Consider the following 27583-nt stretch of genomic DNA (forward strand, 5'->3'; position numbering starts at 1 on the left):
GTAAATATGATTTTTAGAATGCATTTGAATTTTGTTCTACACATTTTCACTCACACTGCCTATGACCTTCGAGTGTGACCCTGATGAGAGTGCTCAGGAGTGGCATCTGGGTACCATCGAGTTTTCTCCTTGCATCCGAATGGAGAATGTGGTTCATGTGGTCTATTTTCTTGTTTTTAAAAAGGGAAAATCAATTTCACCTGTCTCATACATAAGAAATTCAAGAAGGCCTCCTTAAAGTCATTATCAATGCCAGTTCAACCAGAAAAAAATTGACTTCCACAATTTAAAGATGTTATAACAAAATTATGATATTTTAGTCTTATTTATTGGAAGGATTTGAGGGGTAGTAACCATAACTAAATAACATAGCATATTAAATATTTCATACAAAAATTTTCTGTATAATTAATAGAATGAAACCAGAAATTCACCGTTAAGCTTACTAATAGCCAAACTCAAGAGAGAGATGATTAGTTACAAGATTTATAGTCACCATATAACGCAAAATAGTTCCGCAGAAGTGGAGGGTTTCGTAACAGAGAACTTTCTCTTATTTCATGTAAAATGGTTGGCAGTGACCTCAATGGCACTATCAGAATAGACTGCTAACTTTTACAAGGCTTTGGATATAAGTAATTTGCATAAAGACCTACCATCTACTTATTTCTGAAAACAAAACCAGGTAGTTTGAATACGCAGTTTGAAAAGTTTCTCAAGATTGGCTTGATCTTTTAAGAATAAACTGAAGTAACTATAGAAGTAGCAAGACTCAGTATTATACATTTTTTTCCAGCAGAGAGTTCAAGATTTTTATCTAGGAGCATTCTAGAATATGGATAGTGTTTATTGATTATATGGAATTCTATTTATACAATTAACTGCATAGGGTGAAACATTCTTTCATGGCAATTAAATTTTACAACTAAATATTGAATCCCCTCCAATTAAAATCTAAATATAAAACATTCATACACAAAAATTCTATATTCTTTTTTAATTTGATAAAGCGAGTATAACTCTAGATAGAACCTATGCCTAAAACTAAGTCTCTACCTTCTTTTCTTACAAAATATTAATGAGTCAGAGAGATTTTCCTGGAAAAGTATATTTAAGTCTATTACTCCAATAGATGCGAGTAAAACTGGCCAAAGGCTCAAATTTAATATACATAACTTACAGCACATGATTACAGTGCTTGAGTAAAAAGCTTGCATTTAAAAACAAAAATTGATCTTTCAAAAGAACCAAATTTACTGCCACACCATCGGTTTTGACTCATGCTGACCCTGTAGGGCAGGGTGCAAGTACCCCCGGGAGTTTCTGAGACTGTAACTGTGGGAATGGGAGTAGAAAGAACTGTCTTTCTCCTGCAGGGCAGCTGGTAGTGCCAATGGCTGACAGTGAGGGTTTCCATCCATTGCCTAGCCACTACATTCTTAGAGTTCAAAAATGATCTTAGCAAATGAAAAATCGGTGGGGGGGGGGAGATCTGAAAAATGATTTCTTAATCATTGAATTGTGTGATCTCTGTTGTGCCTCTAAGGTGGACGAGATTTGCCAATTCCTTTCCTCCTAATTCTTATCTGCAGATTCCTTCCCTCTTTCATGAACGCTGTTAGCTTCAATCCTTGGCGCCGCTGTGGCGACAATCAGTCTTGTCGAAGGTCTTCTTTTCCATAGCCCTTCTGCGTTACCAGTCCTGATGCCTCCTCCAGGGACTAGTCTCGCCCCGAACATGCCCACAGCATGTAAGACGATGTCTCACCAGCCTTATTTCTATGGAACTTTCTGGATGTACTTCTGCCAGTGAGATTTGTTTGTTCTTTTGGCAGCATGGTACTTTCAAGATTCTTTGCCAAGACCACAATCCAAACGCACTGATTCTTCTTCTGTCTTCTTTATTCAATGTCCAAACTTCATATGCTTTTGAGGCAGTCAAAATACCATGGCTCGGATCAAGTACATCTTCATTCTCAAAGGGACACCCTTGCTCTTCAATACTTCAAAGAGATCTTGTGCAGCAGATTTAACCAATGCAATTCATCGTTTGTGTCCTTGAATGCTTGTGCCATGAGTATTGATTATAATGAAACCTAAGCTCCCTTCTGAATTCAGTACTTTGACTTGATGTCATAATGATCATTTCTAAGTTACATTGTGACCTAAGTATTACCTGAGTGATTTCTTTGGAAACTTAGAAAATTGACTACATATTATCTCAAAAGGAATACTGAGTCTGATCACTCTTTTTTCCCAAGGCTCCATTTTGTACTTTTTTTGCACTTCCTTTTTGGAAAGCTGCCAATTCTTTATCAATTACTTATTACCGAGATCACATTTTCTCTAAGGTGTCATTGGGCACGGGTGATGGAGTGATTATGCATTGGACTGCAATCCACATGGTCAGCAGTTTGAAACCACCAGCAGCTCTTGGAGAGAAAAAACTGGGCTTTCAACCCTCATAAAGAGTTATAGTCTCGGAAAACCATAGGAGGTTGCTATGAGTCTGCTTTGATGTCGTGGCAGTGAGCTGGGTTTTTGCTTTAATCACTGTGCAGGGAAGAGCTCTTAAATTCTTGATATTTTGGCCAGCTAATTCATTGTGGGGGGATCATTTGCATAAGTGTTCAGCAGCATCCCAGGTACCTACTCAATAGATGCCTCCCAGGGCCAGTTAACATTGTCAGTAGGCATTTTGGTTCTCTTTAGTAGGAATTGTGCTACAGGCATTGACTGAGATGAAAACCGTAGTCTTAGGGATAGTGGACTAATTTAATATATCTGTTGGGAACAAGAAGGGTTGATTTGGTTTTCTATGGGAAAATATCTCTATAAAAAATCCAACCACGGAGTCTATTCTGACTCAGCAGCGCTGGGACAGACGAGTACTGCTTTGTAGGGTTTGTAAGACTGTCAATCAATTCTTAGGAAAGCAAATGGTAGGTTTGAATCACCCCCTTTTTTTGGGATCAGCAGCCCAACACTTAGGCGACTCCTCCACTTTTCTACCTAACTCATGAGAGGAGACCTGGTGACACAATTATTGTAGTGCTTGGCTCTGAACCAAAAGAATGGTTGACTGAAACATCCCAGGGGCTTCAAGGGAGAAAGACCTGGTGATCTTCCTTCCTTCCTTCCTTCCTTCCTTCCTTCCTTCCTTCCTTCCTTCCTTCCTTCCTTCCTTCCTCCCTTCCATTAATGCTGTTACTGACTAGACAAAATTCCCAGACTAGATTTTCTTATGGATTCATATATTCACTTATTGAAAAATTACAAAGAGTCTTTGAAATAATTTGACACGATGGTACACCTTTTAATGGTTTACTAGCGACTATTTTTGTTGAATTTTCCTAGTGCCCTTTTGAAAGGATGCCGATGTCTAGAAATTGACTGCTGGGATGGGTCCCAAAATGAGCCCATTGTCTACCATGGTTATACACTTACCAGCAAGATTCTATTTAAAACAGTGATCCAAGTGATACAGAAATATGCATTTTTGGTATGTGCATAGCTTTCTTCAATTGTAGCTATTTAAGCAGAAACAGTCATATTGCCTTAAAAATCCTAGAATGCCTGGCTTCAGTTTTGATTAGTAGTATTTCAGATTGTGGGTATGACCCATTTTTATGTAGCAAACTAAATGTAGTGTACGGTGAAAAGATTCATTAGTTAACTTTATGTAGCAGAGGTGCATGCTGTTTTACACAGTTTTTTTGCTTTAATGTGAATTTTTATCATGTATTATGATAAAAAGTCTTAGAAATAATGGTCAACACAATAGTTCATCTCTTATTAATATTTAACTATTTCATTTCTAAGGTGTAAATTTTTAAATAATTAATAAGCATATTTGTGGATGTAAAATAAAATTTATAGTTTTTCTGTTTGACAACATCTTTTCCATCATAAAACAACACCATGGATAACTATCTAGAGCAATAATTACAGCTGTATCTTTTTTAATGGGCTTATAGTAATCTTTATATGCATATACATAATTTGTTTAAATGGTAGCCACTGCTGACTGCCTCAGATATTTCCTATATCTCTAGTGCAACAACAGTTTTCTTTTTAGAATAAATTCAATGCTCCCTGCTCTGTCACATGGGAACACATTTACAATGTAAAGAATATGTATTAATTGTGCAAAAGCACTGCTGATTAGAAGTTTTAAAGTAAGGAAGTGTGTATATTAACTGAAATCAAATTATTTCGATGCTCTGATCAATAACCTTTAGCAATGGTTCCTCTTTTAGACATCTGACTACCCAGTGGTGCTCTCTTTAGAAAATCACTGCTCCCCCGCCCAGCAGGAAGTGATGGCAGATGATTTGCAGACAATTTTGGGAGATACTCTGCTTTCTGATATGCTTGATGATTTTCCAGACAAACTGCCATCACCAGAGGTAGTTCTTTTCCCCTGAGAAACTCAATGTTTTTTAAAAGTTACTATTTTATTATTCCATGAAACTGAGTTAAAGATGAATAAAAATCTTACTTTGACTATTTCTTCAGATACAGTTTAAAATGTGTTCCTATGAATATTTAGGTGAATTTATATGTACTGGGTAATGGTAGACTCTGGGTTGTGAAAGTGGTTAATGCACTGGGCTGGGCTGCTACATGTTGGAGGATGGAAATTCAAATCCACCCATAGACCCCTCATAAGAAAGACTCAAAATCTACTTCTGAAAATTCAGCCCCAGAACACTCAAGGACGGTTCCACTCTGACACACGTAGGGTTAGCATGGCTTGATATAAACCAGACAGCAACAGGTTTTATGGTTATTTGATAAAAGATGATATAGATATATGTACAAACATTTATCTTTTACGTTTTTATTTCACCCTTTTTTCCCTGTCAGTTTGTCATACTGTAGTGACTGTGATGCCAGAAGCTAAGTCACTGCTATTTCAAATACCAGCAGGGTCACCCAAGGTGGACGGGTTTCAGCTGAGCTTCCAGCCTAAGATGAGACTACAAAGAAAGACTCGGGTGTCTACCCCTGAGGAACTCTCCTCTTAAAACCTGATTAATATCAGTGGAACATTGTCAGATAAAGGGTCAGGAGACTGGTCCCTCAGGTCAGAAGGTGACTGAGAAAGAGCTGTCTTCTCAAAGTAGCATCACCCATAGTGATGTGGATGGAGTAAGGCTTCGGAGAAATTCACTTACTGATGGGACATGATTCAAACTGGAAAAAAAACTCTCCTACAAACATCTATTATTAATAAGAATTAGGAATGAAGTATGAATCTAGGAAAATCAGAAGTCTTTACAAGTTAAATGGAACACATAAAGATCAATATCCTAGACTTTAGTGACCTGAAATGGACTGATATTGGCCCTTATGAATCAGACAATCATTTGGTTTATTATTCTGGAAAATACATATTGAAGAGGAATGCACCGCATTCATCAACAAAAGGCACGCATCAAGATCCGTCTTGCAGTATAATTCTGTCTACGCCAGCATAATATTTACATGCATATAAGGAAATCCAGCCAACATAACTATTACACAAATTTATGCGCAAACCACTAAAGCTAGTGATGAAGAAATTGAAACATTCTACCTACCATGTCTTCAGTCTGAAACTGATCAAACATGCAGTAAAGATGCATTGATAATCATTGGTATTTGGAATGAGAAAGAACAAAGAGCATGGGAGAGTAGTTGGAAATTTTGGTTTGGCAATAGAAACAAAATTTGAGATAGCATAATAGAATTCTGCAAAAACAATGACTTCACTGCAAATATCTTTTTCAACAATATTAACAGCAACTATACACACGGACGTGGCCAGATGAAATCCACAGGAATCAAGTGAACTATATCCATGCGAAACAATGGTGGGGAAACTCCATGGCGGCAGCTAAACCAAGAACAGAGGCTAGGTGTGGAACAGACTTCCAACTGCTCATATTTCATTTCAGGTTGAAGTTGCAAATGAAAACAACTGCACAAGAGCCAACATATGACCTTAGGTATGTGTCTCTCCTGAATTTAAGACCATCTCCGGAAAAAACCTAAACGTTGAACGCTAAGGACTGAAGAGTTGATGAGCTGTGAGGCGACATCAGGAACATTTACAGGAAAAAATGCAAACCATCATCAAAAAGACCCAGAAGAAATAGGAGATCCAAGAGGATGTCAGAGTAGGCGCTGATATTTGCTATAGATTGTAGAGTAGCTAAAACAAATGGAAGAAATAAAATACGAGTGGTAATCAAATGTGCAGCGATTTGGAGTTAGGAAAACTGAAGATATTATTCAAAAGCAAGTCTCCAGTAGTTGATAAAATACCAACTGAAATATTTCAACAAGTTCAGGAGCATTCACTTGTCTATTCCAAGGAATTTGGAAGGAAGCTGCTTGACCAATTGATTAGAAGAAACCCAGGTTTGTGCCCATTCCAGAGAAAAGCGACTCACTGGAATGCAGAAGTTATAGAAAAATATCATCAATTCAAGTAAGTTTTGCGAAAGATCATTCAATAACGGTTGCAGGAAAACATAAATAGGCAGCTGTGAGAAATGCAAGCTAGATACAGGAGAGGATATGACATGAGGAGCATCATTGCTGATAACAGATGGATGTTGGCCCAAAGCGGAGAATACCAGAAAGGTGGTTACTTGTGTTTTATTGACTAAGCAAATGCATTCGACTAATCCCACTTCATTGTGCTCAGGTGGAACCTGTCCATGGACCAAAAGTCAGTCTTTTTAACGGAACAATGGAATACTGCGTGGTTTAATAGTAGAACATGTGTGCTTGAAGGATGTATCTTTTCATCATATTTACTCAATTTGTCTGCTGAGAAGCTGGGCTATATGAAGACGAGAGTGACATCACGAGTGGAGGGCTGTTTGTGAACCATCTGCAGCACACAGGGGCACAGCCTTGCTTACTGCAAACAAGGAGGGCTAGAATCACTTGTTGCTAAAAACCAAGAACCGCAAACTTCAATATTGATTGCAATTCAGTATTAAGAAAATCAAAGGTACTCATAACTGAACCAAAGGTCATATCATGACAAATGGAGAAAAGATTGAAGTTATTAAGGATTTAATCTTGTTTGGATCCACAATCAATACTCATGGAAAGCCAAACAGCAGTCAGGAAATCCAGTGATGTATTAGAATGGGAAAACCTGCCCCACAAAACCTTTGTCAAAGTGTCAACGAACAAGAATTTCATGTTACGGAATATGGTGTCTGACTCAAACCGTGATATCTTCAGTCAACTCATTGATGTGAAAGTTGGGAAATGATGAAGGAATACTGAGGAAGAATTGATGAATTATCATGACTTTTGGTGCAATTGAGGAATATGCTAAGTACCTTGGATTTCCAGATTAATAATAATAATGTAGTCTTGGAAGAGCCAAGCTTCCTCTTTAGAAGAGATGGTGGTAAGACTTCCTCTCATGTACTTCGGACATGTTATTAGCACAGATCAGTCCCTGGAATAGGACTCAACAATGGGCTCAGAAGGAGTCATTGTGAAGCCAGTGCAGGATCAGGCAGTGATTTGTTCTTTCATACATAGGGGTGCTATGAGTCGGAACCAACTTGATAGCACCTAACAGCAATAGTTTTATTGTGCTTAATAATTTAAGGGTCTAACATTGCAAGTCAATAAATATTTGGTTTTAGTAATTTGCTTTAATGTTTGATACACAAAGGTCTGAGAAACAGGCCCTGATCTACGATGGAACTAGCTGAGCGTCCACTACCTCGTCCTCCGCACTTGGGAACACAAATCTCTCTCTTCTGCTCTTTGTTCTCAATTTTCCTGTCTCTACTGGTCTTTCTCCCTTCATTTAAGCGTACAAATTTATTTGATTTAAAGAGTACTGTAATTCGACTCTCAGATTTTCACTTCCCTTTCCAGTCACCTCTGCTTTTTATTCTTACTCTTAAAGCGTATTTTCCATTTTGGCATCAAGTCAAAAACGGCCCACTCAAGTCTTCTGACGGCTCCACAGTAATTTGTTTCCTTGTGGCTCCTCAAGACTTCTGTAAAAGACACATTCTTTGAGCTTGCCTCTTTTTTTTCCGGGGCACTTCTTTTGACTTAAACATTTTTATTTTTCATGGCCTTACCTCCCTTACCTCAAATTTTATCAGATTATAAATGAACATTTTGAGTTTTACAGAATAGTCTTTACTGAACAGTTGTGCTGAATAGTCTAACAATTAATAGTTTAGGTTCCACATGTCATCATTTTGGTAAGCTAGATATATTTTTATAATGCTTGAATTATAAAAATAATCTTTGCTTGTTATTTTATTGATATGAGTGTAAAAATCTCATGCAACCTTTTGGGACATTAATTTAAAGAAGTGTAGGACTCCTGATATAATTGTGGGGGGGAATTCATTATTAGATCAATGGCAAAATTATTTATTTCATCTTTAAGAATGTTCACAGTACTTTCACTAACCTTCGCTAACCACAGCCTTCACCAAGCACACATCAGAAGATCTAGTTAGCGCCAGGCTCTCATGACTACACTGCTCCGAACAGGCTCACAACTGAAGGCCCAGGACAGAGTGAGAGAAAAAGGAAATGTAGAAGAAAACAGAAAATCACAGTGGAAGAAGCACGTCACCCCGTGTGATCCAGGGACTGAAAATTACAAAACCCAAGTCCGAAGGAAGGAATTGGAACAGAGCTTAAATTGTGAACATCAGGTTTACAAAAAGCTATGGATGTCAGTGGAAGCTGAAAATCCATTTCCAGGATTCACACCTGGGTTAGCCCTCGGGTGACGCCCCTCTGATCTTAATGAATCATCTTGTTATCAGGCAGAGAGCACTGTAAGGTCAATTATGGAAGCTTAAGTTAGATTAAAATCTAACATCTTATCAGGTGACCTCCACTTTGACCCGTTTTAAAGTTGCTTAGATTAGAAAAAAAAAAAGTGAAGGGAAAAGACACATAGATGAAGCTTCTGGTGCCTCCCCTTCTGACCACAGACCAGGGCTGTGAATATCCGTGCTGCCAGTCAGAGTGCTTTAGAAAGTGGATTATTACAGATGCAGTTAGGTGAATATTTAACATCATATCATTTATCTCCTCTTTGACCCATTTTAAATTTGTTCTACCTTTTAATATTATCTACTTTCTTTTCAAGTGAGGCTTTTCTCTGTTTTATGTGGCTATTGTTTTTAGTTTTTTGCTTTTTGGGCGGGAGTATGTTTGTCTGTATATGAATCCTAGGATAGGTATATCTATACAGGCAATAACTGGATTCTCGTTTCTTGGGGGTATATATGGTCAAGGAGGTTGGGGGAATTGGTGAGCTAATAACAATGAGTACAACAAGAAGAGACTGTTGTAAAATTGATTGTGGCGATGATTGCACAACTCTTCTTAATGTGATCGAACTGTTGTGTAATGTGACTTAAAATATTCAAAATCCTAAAAAGACCAAATGTACTGGTTTGGTAAAAGCTGGTGAAATTCCAAGACTGTGGCCCTTAGACACCCTTCAAACCTGGCAGAAAAGGGGAAAATAAAAGCGAATATTCAGAGTGCAAGTGTGTCGTTCCATAATCCAGAATTCAGCACTTTCTGCCTTACTCCGGCCACTTGATAAACATATTTGTTAAATTACTTTCAAAAGGACAGGAATAACTAATTGAAATAAGGGAACCAGAATGCTTTGTATTTGAAATGAGCAACAAATTAAAAATAATCAAACCTGTTGGTGTTGAGTCAATGTCAACTCATGGTAACCTTATAGGACAGAGTAGAAGTACTGACTAGGGTTTTTAAGTTGGTAATCTCTATGGGAGCAGACCGCCAAATCTTCTTTCCATGGGCAGAGAGTGGGTTGGACCCACCAAAGTTTTTGGTTAGCAGCTGATCATTGAGTCTCTGCTCCGACAGGCACAGGCTGAATGATGCTGATAATAAATTTTGCTATGTTTCTAGTTTGGGTTGTCAAGAGATACTTCCGCTGTTATTCTGTTCTCATTGTTTTACTCCCATCTGCTTAGTCTCACTATCCCTTAAACTTTTCACCCATGATTGAGGGTAACTATTGTCCATTTGATCTCACATAGATGATTTTTGAAAAAGATCTCAGTACTCAAAGGTGGTGTTCTTTACATTCCAGGTAATCTATTTAGTACAAAGGTGATCTCGGTGTATAGTTTAGCTTCAAAATTTAGACTGTATAAGGATAATAGTCTTGGTGATTATTTAAGTTAATACGGTTTGTTTAAGAATTTGGAGTTCCTTATTTCCCCCTTTCGATTAGCATTCATTTATTGTGCTCCTGATCAGAGCATGTTGTTGTTGCCACTATTTCTTTGGGGCTTGAGGTAGACTAGACAGTGGTTTCTGGTGACAGCTAGTCCTGTAGTCCAATTCCTCCTCCAGGTATTGGATTTCTTTCTTTTTCTTAAGCTTCAAATGAATAGAGACCAATGATTTAATTTTAAATGGGCATTTGTCATCTTTACAGACTACAGACACTAGGAGATAGATTATAACTTTAAAACTATATTATGCCAATGTTCTTAATTGTCCCATGAGACCATGGCACTGACGCTTCAGACCAAAAGAAGTTAATTCAGTGAGATTATTGGTTATGCCTAAGAATCATCAGTTTCTGTAGTTCCCAATTTGTTATTTTTCAGTCTCATTTTTCTGGGACTTTTTGAGGCCCTGGGTGTGTGTAGGCCTGCTGTTATTATTGCCAAATTATATAGTATAAAAGCAAAACCATAAAACAAACACATTGCCATCAAGTTGATCCCAACATTTGTCAATTCATTATTTTTCTTGTGTACAAAGTACTGGCATCAATTGCATTAATCGATCTGGGCAAATTCACCTGCAGACCTTGCAATTTTCCGTCACTGACAACAAAGTGACTCTCTCTGTAGAGTGAACCCTTCTCACTCCTTCTCCTACAGCTGGTAACCAGCAGGGAATAATATGTTCACCTCTGTCATTTCACAAAAGTGGGATCCCATATTTGTCCTTCTGTGATTGATTTAGTTCATTAAAGAAAATGTCCTCTAGGTTCATCCACATAGCAAGATGATTCAGGAACGCATTCATTTTTTATGGTTGAATTTCATTGTATGAAATTCCCTGGATGGGCAAATAAATGGTTTCCATTTTTTATTTTTTGCTATTGTAATAGCAATGAACGTGGATGTGCATATGTCTGTCTCACTTCTGCTAGATCCCTAGGTTATACCCCTAAAATGGAATTTCTGGATCATTTATTAATTCTATTTTTAATATTTTGAGGATTCCCCAGTGGTTGTATCATTTTCTATTTCTACTAGCAGGGGATTCTAATCTCTCCACAAGCTCACGAACATTTGCTATTTTCTGCCTTGTGTGTGTGATCAATGTCCTTTTAGTAGGGAAAGGTGGTGTCTCACTGAAGTTATGCTTTGCATGACCCTCTTAACTAATGAAAACAACAACCAAAACAAACAAACACCTGTTCATGTTTTTCTTGGCTGCTTGGATATCCTCTTTGGTGAAGTGTCTTCATGTCCTTTACCCATTTCTTATTGTGGTATTCATGTTTTCTTTTGTTGTTGTTGTTAAATTGTAATACTCTTTAATGTTGGAAAGAAAGCGATACCTGAAGTAAGTACCAGAGACTATAAAATTCTAATTCCACCTAAATGGCAAGTATTGTAAGATACATTTATTTTTCATGAAATATTGAATGGAAATTTGTGAAATGTAAAAGAAATCAAGGAAAATAAGACTCAGTCATAGTAGGACTGTTTTTGTAATTTTTTTCAGTAATACAGAACATTACTGGTTTCTATATGAATAAAAGTATGGAAAAATGATATTCTTAAGAAAATCATACATAAGTTAATACTGCAGGCTGATTGACAATGTGAAACATTTTCTCATGAATGTTACCATGAAAATTTATCTGTAGTGCATGATTATATCTCTCTTTCAAATTGTCTTTGTAGGCATTGAAATTCAAAATATTGGTCAAAAACAAGAAAATAGGAACCTTAGGGCAAACACGAGAGAGGCGAGGGTCTAATAAGCATGGTCAGGTAGAGGTATTAGAAGAAGAAGAAATAGATCAAGAAGATGAGGAAGATTCTGTATTTGATGATGATAATCCCGAAAAAGAAATTGATTTTAAAAAGAAAAATCAAGAAAAAGAAGCAGAATTAATGGAATTAGCACCTTACCAAAAAAAGGTGAGTTGCTACTTTGTGAAAATCCTGTGATTGAAAGCTTTCTAATTCCCTTCTTATTGTTGGGGATTTTAAAGATTTGGAGGGGGAATCCTGTTTTCTCCCCTTAAAAGAGCTCGAATCAATTTTTAAAATTTTCTTAAAATCAACAAATAAACTGGCAGTACAGATGGTATTTTAAACCTGGACAGATGGAAACGCGAGGACAGTAACAGGATTGACGATAATCTAGGGACACAGGAATGCGAGTGACAGAAATGGGGAGACATCAATGTGTAAAAGAAAGGAAAAAAAACTTCCAAAGTTGATTGTGATGTTGATTACACAGTCTTTTTCGATATATTTGAACTATCTAATTATATATGTTCATTGTAGCTCAAGAAAAAAGATCATAGCAGAAGTAGTTACCTCATTTCCTGTTTCTTCTTTTCACATATTTTACACTTTATAATACACACTTAATATGTCCTCTGTGTACTAAGCATTGTGCAGTGTAAAGTACTATATACATAGGTATGTATAATGAAAACATGTCTCTATACTCAAGATCATACTTGAAGAGACATATGAGGAAACTCATGTTTATAATTTATAAAATCGGTAATATTATAGGCGGTGGAGTTGACTCAGAGTAATCTTAACTATACCAGAACATAATATACTAATTTATTGATCTGTGGGTGTATAAATCAACACGACAAAAGTGTGGTAGGTTGCATAGGACACCAAACTAATCCAGCCGGCTTCAATGACGTCAGAATTTTCTAACTCATATAAATAAAAATGTTAAGGAACGATATCTCAAACAACACCTTTACTTCTCTCTCTAACTTTTGGTATCACTTTCTTAGTATTTATTGGTGGCAAGATTGTTTCTAAAGCGTTAACAAATATATCCTATCAGGTGCAAAACCAGTGGAATGCCTACCTAACTCCCAGTAGACCCAACACATTTTATAATCCACTGACTACCAATGGGTTAGGCGCCCATTGACTTTACTGCTGCAGTGCTCTACAGAGCCAAGTTCACCATGCAGGACTCATCCTTCAACACATTATTTGAGTATGAAAAAGGTGTAGTTCTCTTTAAAAAAATTTGGGAAGTGATTAACATAAGTGTAGTGGAAATAGTTGCTGAGTTTTAGAAGAGAAGATATCTACTCTGTAGTAGAAACTAAACCAAATGTTAGATAAAATATGCTTACTGATGATTAAAATACTTAAATTTATATAATTCACAAGGATAAACAGAACTCTAGGGTAAGGAAGTAGGAATAATTGTCATCTTCATTTTTAATAAGTTATTTTGGGTTTCAGATTTATACTGTCTCACATTAACATCAAATATTATAGTTATAAAAATCACAATTTAGTTGATCACATTAGTTTTTGAAGAATAAGAGATAAGCATGGCTTCTTTTTTTGGATAAATAATTTTTCAAACTATATGTGTCTAAATGTAAATGTACCATATTACATTGTAGATCGCTAAGATGAAAATAGCTTTGGCTCTCTCAGATCTCGTCATTTATACAAAAGCTGAGAAGTTCAAAAACTTTGAGCATTCAAGAGTATACGGGCAATTCAATGAAACGAATTCTATCGGAGAGTTAAGAGCTCGAAAACTTTCAAAGCTGAGAGGTAAATTTTGATGATTCAAGTAGATGAAGTTTTTAACAAGCTATATAGTCATAAGGTGCTAAGAGTGGTCATTGATATGGTCAATGGTCATTCATCTCATAAAATTTTAAATTATTTAACATAATTTAAGAAGGTGCTATATGCCTCATGTTACATTTTGTTCTAGTACAAAGAACTTACTCATGGACTTCGTTAAGCATGACATTTTTGACACTCGATACACATTGTCGAGATTTTGATGGGGCTGTGGTTTATAGGGGAGAGCAGGGAGTGGCCAGCCTGCAGGGGCAAGAAAAAGTTCATGGCCATCACATCTTTTCTGATTCAATGACTCAATGAGACATAGTATAACTAGCTTGATGGCTTCCCGAGGCTCTAAATTCTCAGAGGGTTAAAAATTTCATCTTTATTCTTCGGAGCAGAGATGCTCATAGCTTCAGTGATAACCTTGTAGTTAGCAACCTACATAGTAATACACTATACCACCTGGGGTAGGCAAGAGTCGAAGTAATGAGGAATTATTTGCTGTTGAATTGATTCCAATTCATGACAATGACATGTATGTAAGAGCAGAAGTGTGCCCCATAAGATTTTCAAAGACTTTTTTTTTTCTCTTCCTGGAGTAGATAGACAGGTCTTTCTTTGAAGCTCCTCTCTGTGAATTCGAACCTCCAATTCTTTTGCCAGCTGTCGGCGCATCCAACAATTTACGCCACACTGCAGCATAAGGGGGGAGACTGCAGAGAGGGAGAAGATGGTATGGACTGAGCAGGCAGGTTATGACGGAGAGTTCATCGGTCTTGTTATTGCATGCTGTCGAATTATTTCTGACTCATATTGACCCTAGGTGATTGAATCAAATGGCCTCATTGAGTTTTCTCAGGAACTCTTGTAGGGCAGTGGCTTGAACTCACTGGCCAGGCATGGGAGTCTGCTTCTGTAAAGATTATGGTCTTGGGCATCCTCTGCCATTCTATTCTGTCCTTTAGGGTGGCTAAGTGCCAGAACACAACCTTACAACACTACTTGTGGTTTTTCAATATTTGTGTGAGATTGACAAGTCTGTCTTCTGCAGACCCTCCTGTTGATTTGAAAAGCCTAACCTCTCAGCTACCAGCTGAATGTTTAACTGTTGTTCTGCCAGGGCTGCTGTCATGAGTCCCAGAGGTGACAGATCTAAGGCAATGGGAGGAAATGGCATGTCCTCCAGGTCACCAGATGACTGTGAAGCATATGTACTGCCCATCTCCCCAGGGTAGTGTTTTACCTCTGACTCTTCATTCTCTCCTGATTCTAAATTTGAGAGGGGGAGCAAGCAAGGTCTAAAGAGAAGGGAAAAGATTCTGCCCTCTTCTCAGACTCACATGGTGAAGAATACTGTACACATGATTAGAGATGGGCAACTAACTTAACAGCCCTCTTAACAATTTTGTCATCTATCGTTAGTAGTGATTTGGTGTTGAAATAGCATAAACAAGCAATTACAACGGACTTCAGAAAACTCTTGGTTGTCTGGAAGTGTAGATTTTGAAAAATTTGTTGGTAAACCTTATTTACTGTCCACTTTGTCCAAGGGTTTTGAGGTAGACTTCAGCTCATCTCCTCAAGCTATCTCAGGTATCCTGTGTATTTTAAGGCACCTCCTTCCCTTTAGAAGAATTAAACTATGGATAGTGGTCAAAAGCCAGTTCAGTAATGCACCACAATTAAAATAATAAAGTAGTATGACATAGAGTGTAGTGTTTGCATTAGGAATAAGTACTATTTTATGAAATATGTGTTTATGTTGTGTTGTGATGTAAAATATATTTCTTATTGTGGGATGTGATCAAGAGAGATTGAGTGACCTACTTACAGGCCTCTATCTCTAGAAAATAATAAAATATTTTGTTCATGTGGACAGGACCTTTGGGCACAGTAAAAATAGCTATATTTCTTTTACTCTTAATTTTATGAAACATTTTCACCGAACTTGAAAGAGAATTAGGTAGTCCTAAGTAGAATCATAATGGGTAGCATCTCTATCTCTTGGAAAGTGTGTAGAATTAATTTCCCCCAAAGTCAAGGCAATTTGCATGCCACTGAGTGGATTTTAAGTCTTCATGATGAGAACACAGGTTTCACTGCAAGGGTGCTTAGCTTATTACAAACATAATAAGAATCATCATGCTCATAACAGTGACAGATAAAACATGATTTCCCATACATGTGAACACTTGTCAGTCATTTAAAAATAACATACTAGTGAATATCATTCAAAAGGAAAGATTTTCATTTATTTTAGTTGTAAAAGGGAGTCCATAGCATGCTGTAATTTATAAAAAATGAGTATACACAGTACATATACATGGACACACACGCACAAAAACACAAGAGAAGAAGGGAAAATGCTTGAAGATAAGTCCAAGACTTGTGAATGGGGTTATCGTCCACACATGCGTGCATTTATTGCAAACAAAACGTGTTCAAACATGTCTCTACAGTTTGTGGATGGCTGCAGATGACCTCTCCCAGTAATACATGTAGTCTCAGGGTCCTTTCAAAAAGCAAGTCCAAACAAACACTAATTTCTGAAGGGGTCTCTCAAACCAATGACATTCAAGGCAGAGAGGCTAGAGCTGCAAGGGTCCCAATAAAATGATTTACTTAAAAAAAGAAAATAAAAGCATGAAAGGGCAATCTTGAGAAATGGTCTCAGAAGACACACGACAAAGAGGAGCCTCATTGGGAGAAGGCTCTAGAACTGAAAACTGCATGAGTGACAAAAAGGTCAGAGCAGTTGTGTCTGGGAATGTTTTGTTTTCCCAGTCAAGAAAATGCACCCATTCTTCAAGGGTAGGAAGCCTGTCCCAAAAGAATTTCATGGAGAAACCTTACGCTCTTGCTTTGTGGTTCAGACCTTGTCCCTTCACACCTCTTTTTGCTGCCTAAACTCAATGGACATTTCAAGCAAATGGCATTAAGACCCAAAGCATTCCTTGACAGAATTGTGACATGACTTCGCCAGTACAATCCTGAAGAGTGATTACTGTCAAAGCAATGACTGTCAAGAGGTGGAATTGGCCCAGTCAAGACAAAGGTCATCGCAACGTTCCCCCTCCTCCCCCTCCCTTGGTATGCTCAAGGCATTTTGCTTGTTGACTTTCTGGAAGATCACATAATGATAACACATGCTTATTATGAAAGAGTTTTAAGTTTTAAGAAAGTTAGCCAAAGTTTCAGCAGAAAAACACCCAGGAAAACATTGAGAGTTCTTTTCTACCATCTCAATGCTCCTGCTCAATCACCGCAAACAAGGGCTATTTGGGAAGAGTTTCTCTGAGAAATCATGAGGCAATCACAGTCCCAGGATGGCTTCTTCTGACATTTTTTTTTTCCTATTCTTGAACCATCAAATGGCACCAGTTTACCTCCCCCTTGTAATTCAGTAAAAGACTGAATTGACAAAGTTAAATTACCACGACCTCAGGTCTTTGGAAATGGTCTAAATGGACTATCTTGCCTACAGTATATCTTGATCTTGATGGAACTTATGTGAAGAAATAAAGTTTATATCTTTTACTTTTACCATATAATTCCAATTTTTCATGATGCCCCCTTGTGTATAGACCTAGTCTCAGTAAGGAAGACATTTAAAATAATTAGGAGTTAGTTTTCTTTCAACTGAAGCTTACAAAAAGAGATGGACTTCTTGAGGAAGATGTTAGGGTGGGAACTGGGAATCAAACTGGAGCAACTTCAGGTTCCTTTAAAGAGAGCAGCAGTGAAGTGTTCAACCTGAAAAGTTTGGATAAAATTACACCCAAAGCTTTCTGTCACTTCATGTGCTTGTGCGCACATGTGAAAATCGAAGTAAACAAAAAATAAAGTGGAGGAATCTTGTCATTTTTGTTTGGAGGCAACAAAAGGAGCTTGTGTCTTTTGGACTTTTATATATTATATCACAATAAAATTTATTTGGCTGTGTAAAACAGAAAAAGATTTTTTATTATTGTAGGAGAATCATCAGCATATGTAAATTCTGCATTGAAATGACTAACTCTTCACTTTTGTGGATGGCACTGCCAATATAATGACATGAATTTATTTTGATTTACATGAATTATGGATTTGTAGCTAAAATAATAGATGGAAATTATTGGGAAATACCTTATATATAGAAATAGTAAATAGTAATCTATTTAATTTTTATCTGAACTCTTTCCCCAAATTTTCTTTTCTTCTTTAGCACAAGACTTTATTTTACACACCAGGAGGTTCATTACACGAATATATCCCAAAGCAACAAGAACGAACTCTTCTAACTATAATCCTCAGGAATTTTGGAATGTAGGTTGCCAAATGGGTATGTAACATAAAATATTTAGCTGTTTTCTATAGGAAGATAACACGTATTTGCTAGCACATGTGTGTGCATATAGAAAGATAATAGATAAATCAAAGATAGATGATAGATAGATATGCACCATTTGCTGTCGGTTTGTCATGCTACAGTGACTTGGGAGTTGCTGTGATGCTGGAACCTTTGTCACTGACATTTCAAATGGCAGTAAAGTCCCCCAAGTGGACAGGCTTCAGTAGAGTTTCCAGTCTAAGACCAAACTGCGAAGAGGGAATAGATTGTTTACTGCAGAGAAACTAGCCATTGAAAATTTCCTGAATAGTATCAAAGTATTGTCAGATATGGACAACCTCATGAATAGTAGCAAAACATTGTCAAGGATAGTACCAGAGGATGAACCCTTTAGGACAGACTGGAGGCACTCAAAATATGGCTGACCAAGGGTTGCCTTCTCAAAGTTACGTGAGCCATAATGATGTTGACAGAGTAAATCCCATGGGAAAAAAGCTTTTCAGACCTTCATTTGCTGATGGTCATGACTTAAATGAGAAGAAACAGCTACCAACATCTATTGACAATTGGACTTGGAATGTACGTACGAAGTACATCCTTTGGACCTTGATGTGACACTAATTCCCGGAGGAGGACATCACACTTGGTAAAGCAGAAGGGCAATGGAAAAGAAGGAAACGCTCAACGCGAATGGCACAGTGACTGCACCATGGGCTCAAACGTAGGAACAATTGAGAGGTTGGTGCCCGACCAAGAGGTCTTTCATTCTGTTGTATGTAGGATTGCTGAGTCGGAACTGATTCAATGAAAACTAACAAAAACAGACACCCCACAGCTCCACTTCGTAGGGACCCTACATACAACATACAGAAACACTGCCTAGTCCCTTGCCATCCTCACAATTGCTCTTACGTGGCGTCCAGACCGCAAGCTCTGTGTCAATCCAGCCTTTTCAAAGCCTTCCTCTTTTTCAATGCACAGATGCTGTATGAAGCACAATCTTTCCTCCAGGGACCGGTCTCTCCTGACGTGTTCAAAGTACCTAAAACTAAGTCTCACTAGTAGAGCACTCTGGCTCTACTTCTTCCAAGACAGATTAACTTGTTGTTTGGCAGTTCATAGTACTTTCAATCTTCTTGGTCAGCACTATATTTCAAATGCATCAATTCTTTTTCAGTCTTCCTTATTCAATGCCCAACTTTCATATGCAGTTGAGGCAATTGAAAACACCCTGGCTTGGGTCAAGGAGACCAAAGTCCTCCAAGGAACATCTTTGCTTTTCAACACATTACAGAGGTCTTGTGTCACAGATTTGCCCAACGCAATGTCTTGTTTGATCTCTTGACTGCTACTGCTATGAGCAACGAGTGTAGATCCAAGCAAGGTGACATTGTTGACAGCTTCAATCTGTTCTCTGTTTATCATGATGCTAACTATTGGTCCAGTTGTGAAGATTTGGGTGTTCTTTACTTTTGAAATTCAATGCATACTGAAGGCTGCAATTCTTGATCTTCATCCGCAAGTGCCTAAAGTCCTCTTTACTTCCAGAAGGAAAGTTGTGCCACCTGCATATTGCAGGTTGTTAGTAAACCTCACTCAAGCCCCGATGCTGCATTCTTCCTTCTTCGCTGATATTTGCTCAGCATACAGATAAAATGGATGATGAGAGGATTCAACTGACGCACACCGTACTGGATTTAAAGCCATGCCATTTTGTCTTGTTCTGTTTGCACAGCTGCATCTTTATTCATGTACAGTTTTCACATGAGCACAAAGCAGAGTGATGAGGTTCCCATTCTTCTCAAGGCTAGCCAGAGTTTGTTATGATCCACACAGTCAAATCCATTAACATAGTCAATAAAACACAGCGAAATCTCTTTGTTATTCTTTATTTTCTGCGAAGATCCATTTGATACCAGGAATGATAACCCTTGTTCTACATCATCCTCTGCATCCAGACCGGACCTCTGGCATTCCCCTTTCAATTGCCCTGCTGCAAGAGTTGTTGGATGGTTTTCAGAAACCTTTTACTTGCAGGTGACATCAACGATGTTGTTCTATGATTAGTGTATACTATTAGGTCAACTTTATTTGGAATGGGTACAAATATAAATGTCTCACAGCCATGGGCCAAGTAGCTTTCCTTTGAATTTCCTAGCATATAGGAGTGAGTGCTTCATCAACTTATTAAAAACCCAAACCAAACTTGCTGCCCTTGAGTCTATGCTGACTCATAGCGACTCCCTGTGGGTTTCCAACCCTATAACCGCTTAAGGGAGTAGAAAGCCCACTCTTTCTCCCATGGAGCTACTATTGGTTTTGAACTGCCTTCCATTGGAATTGCAGTCCAACACGTCACCACTACACCACCAAGGATCCTTTGTTGAAACATTTCAATTCGTGTCCCATTAATTCCTGACACCTTGTCTTTGCCCAATGTTTTCATTGCAGTTTGGACTTCTTTCTTTGGTACCATTGGTTCTTAAGAAGACACTACCTCTCGAAGTGGTGGAATGTTGGCGAGTTCTTTTTGGTACGGTGACTCTGGGTGACTCCATCTTCTTTTGACGCTTCCTGCCCCCTTCAATATTTTGCCCTGTAGTTGTTGTGAGTGCCATCATGCTGGCTCTGACCCATAGAGACCCTCTGCACAACAGAATGAAGCACTGTGCGCTCCTGTGCAACCTTCCCAATTGTTCCTCCCTCTGAGCCCCTTCATGCAGCTACTGCCTCCACCCATCCCCTTGAGGCTGCTCTCGTTCACATCCCCAGGGAATCTGGCAAGATCGAAGTCAAGCTTTGAATTTTTCCCTGAGTTCTTTCCATTTAAGATGTGCTGAGCATGTGCTCCCTTTTTAAATTTTCTAACTCGTAAGTCTCTGCGCATCTCATTATAATTGTTAACTTTTTCTTTTTGAGCTGTCTTTTGAAATTTTCTGTTCAGTTCTGCAACACTTCTTTTTCTAATAAAAAGCTTCTACATGTATAATTCAGGGCATTGATTATACTCGGCGTGCTGTACAGCCTTTATTGCTATCCTTTTCCAAATTATGCCTCCAACATTAACATAAACTCAGTGCCTCCTAAGCAAACACTCTTAGTGTTGTACCCATGGTAAGCATAGGTCTACAACAAATTTTCCATGTGATGTAGCTCCTTTGAGTTTACACCAACTTTCAGAGTTTCTCCTTACATTCACTCTGACCTTTTCTTTTTTTTGCTTTTTAAAAAAATTGTGTTTATGATATTTTAATGGCCTGTTGCTTTCTTCATATAAGGTTTTTCGATGTCATTCCACTGCACACCAGGTCGTCTGTCATTGGTGTTCAATGTGTGTCACAACTGTTCTTGAAATGCCCTCTAAATTCATGTGGGACATATTTAAGATTTGATTTTGCCTCTATATTTATTTTGGATATATTTTAATTTCTTCAGCTTTATCCTGAACTTATGTATGAGCAATTAATGGTGTGTACACTCTGCTCCTGGTCTGGTTTTAGAGCGAACATTGAGCTTCTCCAGCGTCTTTCCTCACAGAAGCTGTCAATTTGATTTCTGTGTATTCTATCTAGAGAAGTTCAAGTGTATGATAGCCATTTGTGTTGGTGAAAAAAGGTGTTTGTGATGAAATTGCTGGTCCTGCAAGATTTTACCATGTAGATTTATGGCTTCATTTCTATTACTATGGTTATATTTTCAATTACTGCTCCTCTTTTTTCCCCCAATTTTGCACTCCAATTTCCAAAAATTATAAAAGATCTTGATTGTCTACTTGATAAATTTTAGACTAAAGATCATGGTAGAATTCTTCAACTTCTTCATCACTAGTTTTGTTGGCTGATACATAAATTTGAATAATAGTTGCATTGATTGGATTTCCTTGATGGTGAATATATATAATATTACAGTCAGTACTGTGTTTCAAGATCTTCAAATGTCCTTTTTGATAATGAATGCAATATCACTCCTCTTGTTTTATTCCCAGCATAGTAAACTACATACTTTTCTGATTCAAAATGGCCAATTCCAATCTATTTCAGATCACTAATGATGATTATGTCTAAAATATTGGGTTTATGTGTTCCTTTTCATTTTGAAAGTTTTGTTGTCCCATCAGCAAATGAAGGTCCTGAAGGCTCTGTTTTCACGGGCTTTACGCTGTCCACACCCTTCGCTGAGAAGGCAGCTCTTTCTCCATCCTTTCTTCTTTTTTTTTTTCCACAAAAGAAAAGCTTGTAGTTCGTTCAAGGATCGTTTGCTGGCCCTTAGGAGAGTTTTCCAGTCCAGTCTGTTGGGGCACCATGCCCTGGCCCCAAAGTCCACTTTCAGCATTCCCTGGGGACCTTGCCACTCCATTCCCTTGCTGTTCCGCCGCACTCCCCCAGTGCTTTGCCTTGGTGTGGTGGGATCAGGTCAGGTGCAATTCCCACACTGTGTCTCCGGTGCTGTCCCCTGTAGCGCCCTTAGTCTCCATCCTTTCTTGAGTGACTTCCAATCTGAGGGGTCAATCTTCTGGCACTCTATCTGACAATGTTCTGCTTCTTTCCATGATATTTTCATTCTCTGACAATGTTTCAGATTCAGATTTTTGGTTGACTGTTTCCTGTTTTGTAATCTGTTCACTCTGTGTGAACCTGCTGGCATTTAAAATACCACTCACATGGCTTCAAGCATCACAGCAGTATCCAAGCCACCGCAGTGTGACAAACTGAGAGGCAGACTGCGCGCGCGCACACACACACACACACACACACACACACACATTTCCTATGTGTTTTTTTTTTTTTCTGGTCCTGAGACTACTGGGGCCAGGTATCAGATTCAAAAGTAAACCTTAAACCAAACCAACTGCCATCAAGCCAATTCCAAATCATAGGTTTTCTGAGGCTGTAAATCTTTCAAGGAGAAGTAGCTTTCTATCTCTCCTGAGATGTGGCTAGTGAAACTGTGGTTAGTTCAAGAATTACTGCCATTTCTAAATGCCATGGATATTTAAATATAGATAAAGATGAAGGATGTGGAGCTTAAGTTCCTGATGGATTCCTATGAGATAAGTCTAGTTAAATGGATAAGGAACGTAACAATTAATGCAAACATTAACGGTTAAGTTCCTTTGCTTGAAGGATTTTCTGAAATACTCTCCAAATCATGTACCATACCTTTTATACATTGTACTAGCTTCTACACATTCATGCATTCTACAAGAGAGATGCACCCTGAAAATATTAAGCTGAGTGAAATAAGTCAATCACTCCCAAGAACTCCAAACACACTGCCACTGAGTTGTTTATATCTCATAACAACACTGTATGAGTGGGTAGAACTGCCCCTGTGGGTTTCTAAGAGTAGAAAGCTTCGTCTTTCTCCTGAGGAGTGGCTGGTGATTACAAACTACTGACCTTCTGCTTAACAGTCCAATACAGAACTCACTTCACCAGCAAGACTCCAACAGAGGCCAAATATTATATGATCCCAATTATATGAACAATTGAGCTCTTGTGGTGTAGTGGTTAAGCATTGGGTGTGATGGGCATGGTCAGCAGTTCAAACCACCAGCAGCGCCTTGGGAGCTTTCCACTCCCATAAACAGTTATAGTCTTGGAAAGATACAAGGGGTCTCTATGAGTCAGCATTGACTTGATGACTGAGTATGAAATATCAAGAAATGCCATTTTTTTTAACTAATGGTTAACAGGGTCAGGAGCGAGACAGAAAGAAAGGAAGATTCTATTCAACACTTAGGAACAGTGACATTCTGTTAAAAGAGATGGAAATATTTGGAGACTGATAGTGGTTCTGGCCAAACAATAAGATGAACCCAATTTATGGTATTGCAATGAGTATAGACCAGTCAAACGTTTTGTTACGTACCTCTGTACTACATGCACACAAAGAGTGACTGAGATTACATAATTTATTCGCTAGACTTGTGAGACTCTTATTTCAAATTGAACAGCTTGTAGAGTACTGTGCTAACCAGTCAACATGCTCGGTCTTGACTCCTGTGCTACGGAATTGTACTAAGACCCATGACTTTGAGGAAAGAGGTGACATGGGACTAGGGCTATTTACCAGCCAATACAGAGGCACTGATTTATTTTAGCAGCTATTATTGCTCTGCCCGCGTCTCATTTTCTCCTCAAGTGACAGCAGTACCTCTTTGGACCTGAAAGAACAAGAGGTTGCTGTTATCTTCTTTTTGCTCCACTTAATATACTTTCTCACATTCTTAGTTCATCTGACACTTATATTGCTGGGTCATAGTCTGTACTGGGTGCCATTGTGAGCTTTTATGCAAAGCTATGAAGCAATTATCGTTTGAGAATTAAATTCTGAAACTCACTTTCATATGTTGATAAAGACCTGGCTTTAGGAAAATGTATATAACTTGTGAATAATTAAGCTAAGAACATTTTTATAGCACATATAGAAAATCCATGGTTATATTTTAATGAATTACTTACTTGTATGCTTCTCTAACTGTACTCTTTATTTCTGAAAATATCAAAATAATTTTTCTACAGTGGCCTTAAATTTCCAGACCCCTGGTCTGTCAATGGACCTACAAAATGGAAAATTTTTGGACAATGGTGGTTCGGGATATATTTTGAAACCACATTTTTTAAGAGAAAGTGAAACAGACTTTAATCCAAATGACTTATTTAGAGACAGTAAGCCACTTACACTTACAATCAGGGTAAGTTTACTATCTTTTTCTAGGACTTTTATTGGATTATGTAAGTTAGATCACATACATTAATATTTTGAGTTCCATTGATTTCTAAACTTAAAAAAGAATTTCAAGTACTATAGGTGGGTAGTGTTTTAGCATCCTTACATATCTGAAAATGTTTTTCTGTTGCCTTTTTGCATGAATAACTACTTGCTAGTGAACAGGGATATTGGTGAAGACCTCGTCTTATAAAATAGTCATATTATTCCATTGTTGTCATCAATTAAATTTTATAACAGAGAAACCTGAATTCAGTCCAATAAGTATTTTGTGAGTATCCAATTTTTCCATCTTGAATTTTAAAAAATGCAAATAAATTTGAAGAGTTGTTTCCAGAATTAACTTTTTAAAAAACTTTTGATATTGAATTGGGTATAGGTTTTCAGAGCAGACTATCAGTTTTGCTCTGAGTGATTCATATACATTTTACTTCATCTCATTGATTTCAATGACAACCCTTCCTGCCACTTCCCTGTGTTTTCTGTTTCCCTTCCTTTCTTTCCTAACTGTCCGGACTTTGTCCCTGGACTAAGGCTGCTGTTTCGATCCCAAATTATTCTAAGGTGTGTGCTCAGCAATTGCACCATTGTTTGCCTTACAGACCCAGCTATGGTTTGGCTGAAAATTGAGCCACAGGGACCTGAGTTCAGTTCTATCTGAAAGCAGACTCAGGGCCATAGTCTCAGGGGCACAACAAATGAGTAATGATTAGGAGTCCAACCCCGCCCCCATATGTTCCTTCCACGCTCTCTAGAACCTTCTGCTGGGATTCCTTCTAGAGGACTCGGCACTGGACCTTGTGGTCTAAGGGTTATGCAGAATTGAATTTTCCATAGTTTTTTCCCCCATTATGTCTCAATATAATTTTCTTGCTTCAAAATTGTCAGCCTTTGTGTTTTCTCTGGTATCTATCCTCCATACGTACCTTTTGGGGTCAATTTTATCACTCTTTATGTGCATACTGAGAGAGCTTTGAATTTTTTTTCAAGGTCTGCAATTTATTTTATTCTTCACAAATTTTAGTGTATATTTGAATTTTCCTTATATTATTAGTTTCCTCCTCAATTGTTATTAGCCTCGTATTACTTATTCCTTTAATATGTTTGTTTCATAGCCAACAACCCTTTTCTTCACAGTATTTTCTTATTTCATATTTTGTTTTATTGCATCTTTGTGCGTGTAGTTTCATTGAGAACAAAACAGTTGTCTAAAAGATTGCTTTCCAGTAGTAGACTCTTCAAAAGACTTCATATGATTCTATATCCTAAGTGACACACTTTTAAAATTTATTATTAAATATCATTGTTTCTCTACTTGTTTTGCTCGATATTTAATTATAAGCATACCTACTTAAGACTGTTATGTACCTGTTGTTTACAAATCTATAGAGTGCTTTTGTTCTCCATGTTCCTTTTTTCTTTTTGACAGTTTTATTATTGGCACATAGTTTACATATCATTCAAGTCAATAGTTCAGTGATATCAGGGAGAATTGTACAATCATGACCGCAGCAATTTTAGAGCGTTCTACTTTGTGACCACATGTATAAATCCTGTCAGACCCTCTACTGGATTTGGGTACATACATTGATACCCTTGGTCAGATGTATTATGTCTCATGTTACTCTCAAGTGCAACTCTATCTGTTCTGCTGACTGGTGAGAGCTCTGCACCCATTATCTGATTGTGTGTGTGTGTGTGTGTGTGTGCGTGTGTGTATGTAAAGCTAGAATTTTTCTTCCACCTGTCCTCACCCAAGTATGGCTCTCACATGGGAACTGCTATGCCAATGTCTTCCATCACAGAATACGAGGGACCACTCATATCCATGTCAACAGGACTGGACATTTTACCCCAAGAAAAACAAAAGAGGTTGAGAACGATTGTCGAGAAGTCGATGTGGAAAGAGTATAAGGCTCTCTTTCCATGGGACTGAAATAAATCCAAGGTGACTTTTCTCCAAGCTGTTAAAGATATTGTGACCCCAAAGAAGGAGCAGATATTTGATAGAAAGTTCCTATAGCATTAGATCTAGACAAAAATTTATTAGTTGGCACACACTGTAAGATCTGGCAAAGTATTGACTATCAAGCTTACATTACTATGTTATTATAATGTTGGCATCCTTTTTGTACTTTTTAACAGTTGCTCTAATGAGAAGATTTATTCAGCTCCTCAGTAATATCTCTGTCTATTCTATACAAATCTCCTTGCTGTGCTTCTGTGATTGTACATTCTTTATTTAAATCTACCAGCTAAGTAACTATTTCTGTTTCTATAGCTCCTCTTTCTTTACCTGCCCCCTGAAGGATTTATGCTGCCAGGGAATATACAACTTCATTTATACCCAGGGGAGTTACTAGTGGGTTTTTCTGAATGATCTTGCTGTACACTACCAGGTCTTCTTGATGGACTAGAACCTCTTGCATGTGGGGAGGGGGGTGTTAGGTGGGGAAGACACCTAGGAAAGCCACTCAGGACATTTTCACGTTTTACCTTCAGGAGCATCATCAAGTTTTGATGGTGACAACTGGAGAAAAAAATCTCTTCCTATTTTTGGCACAGCCCTGATTGGCAGAAATTTGACACCACTCAACATTCCCTGGAAGAAAGATGTGGTTTTCTGCTCTCATAAAGATTC

The 27583-nt window shown here is 37.9% G+C and overlaps 1 protein-coding gene across 1 annotated transcript in view; it reads left to right on the forward strand.

Moving 5' to 3' along the window:
* The window catches only part of PLCZ1 (phospholipase C zeta 1), a 62807-nt gene that overhangs the window by 16450 nt on the left and 18774 nt on the right, over window positions 1-27583 (forward strand). The window contains exons 4-9 of the mRNA XM_075553069.1: window positions 3358-3502; window positions 4260-4409; window positions 11979-12218; window positions 13700-13856; window positions 18085-18201; window positions 24735-24907. Of these exons, the coding sequence (XP_075409184.1) occupies window positions 3358-3502; window positions 4260-4409; window positions 11979-12218; window positions 13700-13856; window positions 18085-18201; window positions 24735-24907 (982 nt within the window). The remainder of the gene's footprint in view (window positions 1-3357; window positions 3503-4259; window positions 4410-11978; window positions 12219-13699; window positions 13857-18084; window positions 18202-24734; window positions 24908-27583) is intronic.

This window comes from Tenrec ecaudatus, chromosome 6 (assembly GCF_050624435.1).
Source record: "Tenrec ecaudatus isolate mTenEca1 chromosome 6, mTenEca1.hap1, whole genome shotgun sequence".
In the NCBI taxonomy this organism is placed as follows: domain Eukaryota; kingdom Metazoa; phylum Chordata; class Mammalia; order Afrosoricida; family Tenrecidae; genus Tenrec; species Tenrec ecaudatus.